This window comes from Opisthorchis viverrini (genome assembly GCF_000715545.1).
Source record: "Opisthorchis viverrini unplaced genomic scaffold opera_v5_49, whole genome shotgun sequence".
Lineage (NCBI taxonomy): Eukaryota > Metazoa > Platyhelminthes > Trematoda > Opisthorchiida > Opisthorchiidae > Opisthorchis > Opisthorchis viverrini.
In genome coordinates this window covers 334,543-345,760 of record NW_008751705.1, presented here as the reverse complement: position 1 = coordinate 345,760, position 11,218 = coordinate 334,543, and the positions used below count along the sequence as shown (strand labels likewise).

The 11,218-nt window shown below is 44.0% G+C and overlaps 1 protein-coding gene across 1 annotated transcript in view; it reads left to right on the top strand.

Annotated features, from left to right (window-relative positions):
* The window catches only part of T265_13244 (hypothetical protein), a gene marked incomplete at both ends in the record, with an annotated part of 18,826 nt that overhangs the window by 2,242 nt on the left and 5,366 nt on the right, over positions 1-11,218 (top strand). The window contains 5 exons of the mRNA XM_009167945.1: positions 3,197-3,246; positions 3,324-3,594; positions 5,161-5,550; positions 10,096-10,345; positions 10,571-10,699. Of these exons, the coding sequence (XP_009166209.1) occupies positions 3,197-3,246; positions 3,324-3,594; positions 5,161-5,550; positions 10,096-10,345; positions 10,571-10,699 (1,090 nt within the window). The remainder of the gene's footprint in view (positions 1-3,196; positions 3,247-3,323; positions 3,595-5,160; positions 5,551-10,095; positions 10,346-10,570; positions 10,700-11,218) is intronic.

Below are 11,218 nucleotides of genomic sequence, written 5' to 3'. Positions count from 1 at the left end.
GATTCCTGTTAAGGGGAATCATGAAAGAACTAGTTACCTCCGCCTATAGCTCATAGCTTGGTTGGTCGTATGTGAACCGACCCGATAAACTCTCTTCCATGACTTTGCTACTGGAACTTATTCGATTTAGGTAGTTCATCAAAAATACAGGTATATCATTAGTGACCTGAAAGGTCCCGTCCAAAAACCACCTGTGTAAACTACAAAAAATGAGTGTAAACGTGGTAAAATATTGCGATAATCGCTGATATACAAAATGACTTGGTGCTTGTAGTAATGGTATTTTTCTCAGCTTAGTTCCCGGTCTGAGCCTCCCAAGCTAGCGCTCACGTTAAAACAACCACCAAAGGTAAACAAGGTATATTAACGCCCAAAACGAAGTCAAAAACAATTGCACAGCGCTTCATATATATAGCGTAGGCGGCTATAACTTCGGAAATTCTGGTGCGTTCTGGATGCGACACTGGCAACCGGCATTCGGCTAATACTGGGTCGTGATTGGCTGTTGGGTCCAGACTTTCGACCAATCATATCTCGGCTTGATACCGGCCTAACACCTCCCCTTGAAGTTTGTTGACGTAGCTTCGAAACCAATGGTTCACTTGCAGTGGCCTCACTGGCTTGCGGATCCTGTCTGTCCAGCGCTGTGGTTGTACTCCGTTCTCAGGCTGTCTCCGGCGAAACAACTGATTGATTTTCTGGGATGGTGCCGCGATCAAAGGTGTCCAGAAGCATTTCTAGACTCAAATCACTCGGCCCTATGGGCAGGATTTGCGTATCTGTTGGCCGGATTTGGTTCGTGTGGCGAATCCACTTGGTTGGGCCCACTTGAATCTCGTAGAGCACTTTGCCGCGCTGGCGAAGGATGAGTCCTGGAGTCCATGTAGGGTGTCTGCCGCTGTAGTCACAAACCAAATCCAACCGACGGATACGCTGACGACAGAATCATCTGAGTTTCACCTGAATACCCCGTTTACATTGTTTTTCAACTGAATGTATCACACAGGGACCGCCCTTGTTGTTCAGGTGAAACGGAGCGGAGAATTAGGTGAAAATTAACTAGGCCTTTCGTCCAAAAAAGTTATTCTGTGCAACCAAGTAGGATTTTGGTGTTCAACCAGATAATCAAGTTGTAGGAAATTTGGGCACTAGGTTCACTTGACAAGCTACCCAAAAGGGTAAATCAGGTAGAGGGCTGTCCCGAGTTTCCGTCCTCTTTGTGAGTAGTATTCAAGGGATGAGCGGAATTCACTCATTTACATGCCTATTTTGATTTTGACGTCACGGATGAATCTCTCGTTTATGAGGTTATAACTCAACCGAATGTGATGCATCAGGCCATATCATGTTTCAGTTGGTACGGCATTCGAGATATTGTGATACAGTGTATAGACGTAACGCGCTACTCATAAGGTTGCTGAAAACTCTTCGGTAGCCTACGACCGCTTTTGGCCTTCTTGGAGCTCATCGGGTAAGCGCAGCCTCCAAGTCTCCGTCAGCCTTATGTTCTGCTTGAACCCACATTATACGGAATCAGCGTAGCACACTCATTTTTACACCAAGTTGGTTTTGACCGGAGATTCACCTGGAAACCAGCCATGAAACTCTCGCGTATGATGCAGATTAGTTATTTAAGCTGATGCGATTTTGCTTATGAGGCTGATGAAAACTCCTTGATGTCAGCCCTATAAATAGTATCGTATTGTTGAAGCTACTCCGCTATCTTGAATATTGGTCCAGATTGGCATAAGTGGACTCTGTGTGACATATTCGGTTCTTATCTGGACCAGTTCTTATCTGAACCTTTCAATAGGAGAAGCATAGTTTCCAAATATGAGTGTTAAACTCCACATGTCAAGAAACACATTTTCTATAAAAAAATTCCTTGCATTCAAACAGTAAACATAGATGAAATTTAGAACAAAAATAAATACACTGAAACAGTGATTTTGTCAACACTGGGAAGAGGGAATGTTCCGAGGTTTTGGTCGATAAGATGAAGCGTCCTAGAAATCAGTGATCTACAGAATATTTAAAGTATTAAAGGCATCTGTACAATGTCCAGTCGCAATCACATGTTTAGCCGTAGCTAATCCCTGCAACGAAAGCGCAAAGAACTCGAAAATGGAACTTGGGTACATCTACTCATATGCTTCCATCACTTTGCCTGACATCACAACTGCTTTTTAGTCAGTCCTGGATAGCTGTCGAGCAAACACAAGTCTTTATCTCTGAGATTGCTGAGGTGAAAGTTGATGATCGGGGGTGATTATTATTATATGCTTAAAACCGCCCCAAAACTATTGTAGTACCTCAACACACTACTTATGAGTAAGGTCTGGAAATGGCATTGCTCCGCAATAAATAGATAGGAATGATGATGTGTCCGAAAATGTTCTGACACAATATATTCCATTTTCGAGTCCGTTGAACCAAATTTCGAGTGTTCAGCAAAACGGAATAATTTCAGAGAACGGACTAATCTTGAAGCTGAAAAAAGCTCAAAATGCAGTTACAATCGTGTTTTACCCTCTCGAACTAACGTAACAGGTCAGAGCAACCACCACAGACATGTGGAAACGCACATGGGATGGTGCGCACAGTACGTACGGTTTACTAAAACACAAAATAAATTAAAAATTATAAAGCAGTGCAGTGAATGAAGTTAATTTAAAGGTGAAAGTGTCAGCCATCGGATGAGGCTTATGGAAACTACATGGTCTCACGTCAAAGAGCTTCAAAGCAAAGCAGTTTGTCACCCTATAGTCAAGCTTCGAACCTACATACCAGATTCTCAAGTAAATACTGTTCTTTCCACCTCAGTCGACCCTGGAACGTTTTGTGGTTCTTATATTCTGGATGGTTCGTTCGATGTGGAACTGGATCTCGTGTGAAAAAAAACAACGCTACTGGCAACGACATCAACCTACGGTGTAATCAAGATTGTCAAGCCAATTCAAAAACACATTTCTCGCTTAGCAGTACGTCAGGGAATTCTTTGGCCTATAACGTTCTCTCCTAAAAGCAACGAAAAACCGAATTCGGAATAGACTAAGCATGGGATGACCATGATATATAAGGGTGATTGTGTTTTGATTGACTTCTGTGGAAAAAGTTTCAAGGGCTTCAGTGCCAAAAGTATTCCCGGGATGTTTTTGAAATTGGACACTGATCATCATCATCATCATCATCAAAGACAGCAACATCAGTGTTGGCATTGATGCTTCACTGCCGTACAACCTTAAGGTTCGTCTAGTTATATATAGTTGTGTATACACAATTAATGATAATTATTAGTAAAAGCCCTACGGTGAAAAAAATAGAAAAAGAGTGGATGGGGAAGGGGACCTAGTGCTGGCCCATGCCTAGCATTCTGTGGTGCCTACAGCTCCAACTGCTCATTTGGACAATCTGGAAAGAAACTGACACCACGAGCGCCACTGACATCGATTAGCCGACATTTATTGCAACGTCTCGAGCCGAGCACAGACGGGGTCACGGAGACCCCATCCTGGAAGGCGTACAACACCAATAACACCCAAACTCTTCGTGATCTCTTTCCTTTCTGTCAAGTCATGTGCTGTCCACCTCGTGGTTAGCGCCATCCAGAAAGAGGCACGGAGAACAACCCTCGTCTCCGTAGACGGTGTTGCGGCATGCGTAGCACATGACGGAACCATCGTAGTCGATGATGCTGGATATTTTCGAGGAGTGAAGTACCTACCACACAAACAAACACCCGTTGTCTAATCACCTCGTTACTAACATACTGACGCCATCCAAATCCAGCCACGCCTCCGAGGCATCGGTGGTCGAAAACCTGAAGACGCCTCACATCGTCTGTCCGCAGAGGCCATGTCACAACTAAGATGTCAGTGCTGATTCTGAATCCTTATGACATTCATGAGTTCAAGGTCAACCGGTAAAAGTTTCATCACCATTCTACATTTGTCCAGCTTCATAGTAATTCGTGGGGCCAGAATATCTGCTTAAAAAGAACCCCAATAAATGCCGTTCACTAAACCGTTTTCTGACGTACAGAATACCAAAATAGCAGCATTTCTTCGCCGGTACACTACGGTCCAAAGGGTTCTTTCTTTCGGGAAGCATTCATATGCTGCCCAAAAACGAATGTCATGCATCCAGGTCAAGGAACACCTTGCAGGTGCTCATCACAGCCTTCAACGTTTTCCCCATTGGCATATTGGTGGAGCGTCCCGGCCGTCGTTCATTCCGCGCAGCCCCACAAGCTCGTCTCATCTGTACGAATAACAAGCGAGGTAACCATAGTTTCGTTTGGCAAGCAATCAGAATGTACCCTCCACATACTGTGTAAATGCATGTGCCGTGCAAATCACCTACTCTGTCCAACCTGAAAGTTTGCATCGAACACCACCTCCGGTCGGCCACTCGCTGATCCGGTCACAGCGACGCAGTGTGAAGCCGATCAGGTGCGAACTTAGCCAGGTGGTTGAAAAAAGCAACACTCTTCAGGTTCAGAAAATGCCAGGCCCATGCAGCTGAGCGATGGAAAATCAGACTATTCGTATGCATCAGAAAATATACGAAAAAGACAACTTCCGTTCCAACACGGTTAGATTCCAGAAACGGTTAATCAGCGCGTACTTACCCTATTGGCCGCCCACTCAGTAGGGTGACACACCCCCAGTGGTTAAATTACATGGAGTACGGTGACAGTGCTTGATCTAGGGCACCCTGAGGCATTAAGAAAACTCTACCAGGCTTGATGGAGTTCAAGAGACCGACAACTAGGAACATTGAAGAAGAAGGAAGATCACGAAGCAACCAAATTTGATGTAACGCTTTTTTGTTCTGCTGTGAACCATGCTTCAAAACAATGGTCGCGAATTTCTCTACTGTAATAGAGGGTGTTTCATGCTGCCTGACTGAACAAAGTCCTATAGTGGTGCCTATTTTTTGTGCAACAGAGGGATAACAGTTTGTATTTTATTTAAGTAAGTGGTAACCATGTTATTCGAGTTTTTCGGTCCTGGACTGTGAAGGTCAGTGGGGTGTGCAACACCTTTTCCAAAAGAATCAGTGTATGACTTCAACTCATTGTCTGAATCTACTTGGTTCTTTTCACCCGTGCCAAAAGAATCAATCGATAAGGGTATTTCCACTCATCAGTTGTTTCAGTGTTGACTTCATTTTTCACAAGCAAAATCTTTCCTCTCATTGGTGAGTTGGCTCTTGAATCAACTAACACTCCAACTCTAATGTTTGCATTTCTGTTGACTTCAGATAATTCGACAACGCGACCAGTGCCCGTACAAGAACAAGCTCCCCGTAAACTGCGAAAACGTCTTTTCCTTCGTGGACAAACGGTGGGCACAATAACCACGCCACCCACACCGGATATGGGAAGAAGAAACCGGTTTGAGAACACATTTGTTCATTGGCGAAGACAAAATGCCAGTGGAGCACCGCTGAACCTGACGTACTTACGAAAAACCGTCGATATAGGTACAAATGCTGAGTTGGATCTTTTATCGGCGAGCTTGCCGGAAGAACAGCCATTTCAATTGGGTAAGCTAATGTGACGGGAATATTCGACTCAAGAGGTGAGGTCAGATGGTACATGAAGATACCGCGTGGTCCATTGAAGCGTTTGAGCAATTTTGCTCAACTGCGATAGATATTAACTCATATGCGAGGAAGGTGTTGGGTATTCTCGTAACTGCAAAGTAAAATTAGGACTTAGTATGGTTACTGTAGCGAAGGACTGGCAAAAACGGGTCAGGCATCCCCGTCGCCAATTGTTTTCTCTTGAGTTGAATTCGACATCACTTTTCTTTCTTCCACATAAAACCAAAGCTACCGGGCGTAACGAATAGAAAATAATGACAGCGTTCAGCTAGACAATTGATTGGCTGTTTTTCCAACTTCACAGTGGCTTCATTGGGGTACTGATTTCCGCTTCTGGGTGCACGGACTGATCTGCAGGCACTCTACAAAACTGAAACTTGTCCCCGGTTCCACAAGAATTTTTCATCCACAGCTTCTGGAGGAAGTGTACTTCTCATGTACCGTAATCTTGGATGAAAACATGCGTTTCAAAATAATCTGACATGGCGTTACATACGAAGAGGTCTCCCAAGTATGCTTGGCTCGGAGTGGACGTTTTCTTGGGCTCATTTAATCACGTTGATTGATTGATTGATTGATTGATTGATTGATTGATTGATTGATTGATTGATTGATTGATTGATTGATTGATTGATTGATTGATTGATTGATTGATTGATTGATTGATTGATTGATTGATTGATTGATTGATTGATTGATTGATTGATTGATTGATTGATTGATTGATTGATTGATTGATTGATTGATTGATTGATTGATTGACTGATTGATTAAAGAGCTCTGTCAAAGTGTCTCAAGGGATTTAGAACGTATTTTTTATCGTCACGATTAGTTTTGTAACGTCAGTTGCAACTGGATAGAACCGAAAAACTAGTCTGAAAGATGTCTGTAGTAATTAGCGGAATAGTTAGCTCGTTAGCGCGCAGAATCAGATGTAGGTTGTCATTAACGATGCTGGGTTGCGTGAAGACGTGATCTCCGCCAATGAAGCGGCACCTTTTAGAGCGACGGTAGTGTTTTCTAGTCCACCTCAAGAAGATGCCGTCTCCATTTGCACACGAATTCGGTTTGGACGGGAGACTCAACTGAATTCAACCGAATGTCTACTTTATAATGGTTGACTTTAGATGAATGGTTTCCATCCGACCGTCATCATTAACGAAAGATTAGGGTGGATTCAGTTCAGCCTCCGACCAAAACCAAATTCGTGAGAGTATTTATCGAAATCTGAAAGACTTGCGTTGAAGTTTGGAGCAACTCGGGGACTGCGCCTACACAATGAACCCCAAGAAAGGCGACACCGGTCGTGAGCTGTGAATGGATTTCAGCGAATGAAGGAAGAATTGTAATGGCGGTTCTACTGTGATTAGGGTGAAACTAAAATACGCCAGTTGTGCCACCCTATACGGAGAAATTGATACAATTGAGGGCACAGAAGTGCAACACAAATCAGTCGGAAAACCAATTAGTCACGTGAAAGGAACAAACTCATTTATTACACCAAACACTTCAGTGAATTTTCCTACCACGAACAAATGTAATGCATGTATTGACTGAGTGACCGATGGGCGAATCGACTCAAAAGATGCATAGTTTGAACCGTGTTTAGGTGAGGAAACAATGTAGATCAAAGTTTATTTGGGGTCTTTGCTAACGGGAAGGCACTACAAGTGAAGCCTTTCAAACACTCGAAACTGTCAATGCCATATGGCGGGAAAAATAGCAGAACAACTTGATATTCTAAAGTATTGCTGTCTACGTGCAGCTGGTGATTAGTCAAGGTGGTTGTGGCTGTTCTGGGAACATATTCACAACATATGTAAATGCATATCAAGTCTCACAAGTTCGCCCAACAAGCTGTCTTATAGCGGTTCCTTTGGGAGCTTTGCATTTGGTGTTGAACCCACGGCGAAAGCAGGTAGAGGACAAGGAAATGTTCCGAAATTTGTAATCCAGCATCTTGACGGTTTCGAACTTCGTAAGTCCACCGGAAAAATGAATGGCTGTCAAATCGATGCTGGATAGGGCCTTGGCAACCCCTCTTCATCCCAGCCTTGACCATGCAGAACAATCTTTTGGCGGAGTGAAGCAAGAAGCCAGGCGATTGGGCAAATGCGTATCCGCACGCACATCGGCCGCTTGTACACCCTGAGCATTGTCTCACCGCAACACAATTTACACTCGCCCGTTTGCTGCGTGTCTCCCAAGTTGGCCCCTGTTTACCTCCATTCCGTACCAATAGACTAAAAACTGTTGACTGCGACTTCATTGTGAGTTTCCATCATACCACTCTTCACATTAGTTGAAGGCTTTGATTAAGCCCCTGTACTTTCATCCATATCAATTCTGTCATAAAGATATTTTACAGAACATAGTACATCTACCTTCGGTTATTTCAAGGTCCACACTGCTCTTCAAGCACGTTCTTACAACTTACAACTCTCGGTTGAGCAGGATGGAGGCAAAGCTTCTGTATATTGCGTACCAAGGACTAATTCTGTAATAGTTGCCCACCTTTCGTGAACTTGAGTTCCCCTTACACAAGGGAAATATCACTTCATCTCTCCCGGAACCTCTTCAGTCCCCTGAGTTTTACCGACTAAGTGAAGTCCCTCCTATGTGGTGTTAGTCTTCAAAGGTTGCACAGCTTTGTGGTAAGACTGTCCTGCTCTTGTGCCATCCCATTTAGCAGTTGGTTCATGACCGTCTTTAGGTGGGAAGGGAGATTTCTGAGCTGTCCAGCTATGGAGAGGGTTTTTGCAAGTCCGTCTACTCATCTTCCATAAACCGAAGACAATGAGCTTTCGGTCCACAGGCTCTTGTAGCCCATTGGATAATTCTTTGTGATAACAGTGATCCGATTACGATTAGAGCTTCTCAGTCTGTTTGGTTCTTCCCACTGATATCTCCTACGCTTAAGCCTGGCCCTTCTGAGCTGTTGTACCTGTCGGATTGTTTTAACGTATTCCCGGGTCTCTTTTTGAATCAAGGTGAATATTGATCAGTCATGCGCTTCGAACTAACTTCGCTCCATAGGTCACAAATGTCCAAAGCACCTGACCTGCTCCCATTCGCACCTACTAAATGGTGGATGTTTCTGGATAAACTTCCGATGCCACTCACTAACTCTTCACTTTATTTGAATGCTTTTTTTTCAACCACCACAAAGGTGGGGCGTTTTTTTAAGTGCAGTTTGTAAGGGTAGGATCCGTATCAGTGCTACCACTACCACTCTTAACCAGGACGTCGCCGAGAACCCGGCTGAAAAACTGCACGATTGATAAGGTCTCCCTTTCTGGATGAGTCCATGTGGAAACCAATATCCGCTTCACGTTGAAAGACGTTTTTTTATCGAAATTTCCGATACTACAACTTGTTGACAACCTGCCAACAAACTCCTGCTAGCTGTTATCCACGAAGAAAAGTTAACCACTTAAAGATGCAGATTTACTCAGGTCCGAAACTTTGTCGTAGAGTTCATTGCCTGTTCCCATCCTAGTGAGACAGTGTGAAAAATTGGAAACTGAGAAGTATGAAAGTTCCTTCGGTTGAAAACACTTGGAAATGATTGAGTAGTCATTGTTCTTGGAAAAATCTGGTAACAGTCGGTAGATTCACTGCAGGGCCACGTTTCGCTTTTGACTCAAAAGTATCGTCAAGTCAGGTGACTAGGTTATGAGGTTGGTCGAGATTTAAAGCAGATGGAGAACCAATCGGCTAGGTCAAGATAAATCTGTGTTAGATGTCGGCCAAGGGTGGGTCACCAAGTTTCAAAAGTGAAACGTTGTCCGGCAATCAATCTACCGACTGCTACCAAACTTTTCAGAAAACGGTGCCAGTTCCTGTTGTTGACAGGCCCCAATCTCAACTTGGGTCACTTTGCTTCATCTGTTCTTATTTTGATTTACCTGATCCACACTTGCTCATCCGGCGCTGTGTTCACGCCGGACTTTTCTCCAGTGGGAGGCATAACCAGAACTAGCCAGCGTCTTTTGAGTGATTGTTTAAGGAAACCAGTTTGCCCCTTCCAATTCATCCCCCACACCGTTCGGAACAGGCCTTACATCCTAGGTTCCTATTGGCAAAGGACGAAATTATCGTCTCACGGCAAACATAAAGTTAGTAGAAAGTGCTTTTTGTTAGCAATCGTCAGAATCTCTGAGATGGTTCTGAATAACAGCTACTTATTGGTAGTTGAACTTTTCGGCTTCGATTGGCTGAGCGGCAGTGCGGTTAACTTGAATTTAGATAAACTCCAGCTTCTCCATTCTTTGTTCTCTTAGTTCAGGCCAAGTAATTTATTGTTGACTTACTCATTAAGTGGCAAATTGAACTGCCGATGAAAGTGGTTGACTTACATCCACTCTGATACCCATATTCTGACTGGTCGTCAAGAGATTGCACTCTCAGCTGAGAACCAATTGAAAACAATTTATCGTAACCTGCACTAAATAGGTTTTCTATCGTTCTTTTTCACTCATTAAGACGAGAATAAGGGAGATCAGTCCCAACTGACCAGCACCGCTGAACAACGTAAGGTGAGTTTCCGGTCCCAGCGTAAAGAACACGTATCGGTGGATGCCCCGACCGCAAGCCCGCAAGAACCAAGTCATAACGCAGTATCAGTCAGTTATTTACCAACTGAGGTGATGGGTAGTGAAGACGCACCGCGAGCTGTGGCCAGTCGCACCGGATCGATTGAACGACCACCCGCAAACCCCAGGCATAATTCTTGGTACGTTTCTTCCCAGAGAAAACCAACTTATCAGTTCTTTGAGTGCATTTCTAGCAGTTTTATCTTAATACGTACAAAACGTGGGTGTGTGATGCAAATAAATCGTTTTAAACATTCATCCCTGTTCCATTGCAAGCTGCCGATGGTAACCCACTGAAACCGAGCGGCTACATGAACGAATAAAAAGTGCAGTGTTCTTCCGCTCGAGATGCCTCAGTGGTTAAGGCTCGAACTTACTGAGCGGAAGGTCCGTGATTCGAACCCGACCTCTGCATCTCGACTGCTACTCTCTGGGCTTGGTCAACCGGACAGTATCTTAGCCCTGTTGCTTCCTTTTGGTAGTATGGTAGCTAGGTACCAGTAGAGTGCTGCAGGTGAACTGTCATGTCCTTGAGAGAGGTCAAAATCAAAATCCATCTGGGAGAACTCAGGATATTCTTTGGTGGAGTGCAGCTCTACCTATGACTTCGCTGTTCTCGAAAGACCTACCCAGAGGTGAACTGTCCTTGAGAGAGGTCAAAATCAAAATCCATCTGGGAGAACTCAGGATATTCTTTGGTGGAGTGCAGCTCTACCTATGACTTGACTTTTCTCGAAAGACCTAACCAGATTTGTAACCAGTTAGCGTTTCATGCGTCCAACACTTGAACCGGAAGACACATCAGACGAATTCTGATCAAAATTAGCTGATTAATTCCAGAAACACAGGGCAGTTCTTCAAGAAATATGAGGGCAGCAGGAATTGCTAGCAAAAGTCTCTCAAAATGTTTTTGAATAGTACCTACTTCAGTTCAGAGAGTCACTCTTTAATCAATTGGAAAATGTTTGTGATCAATTGGGAAGTCATCGTTTGAGAGGAGTTCGGCAAACAAT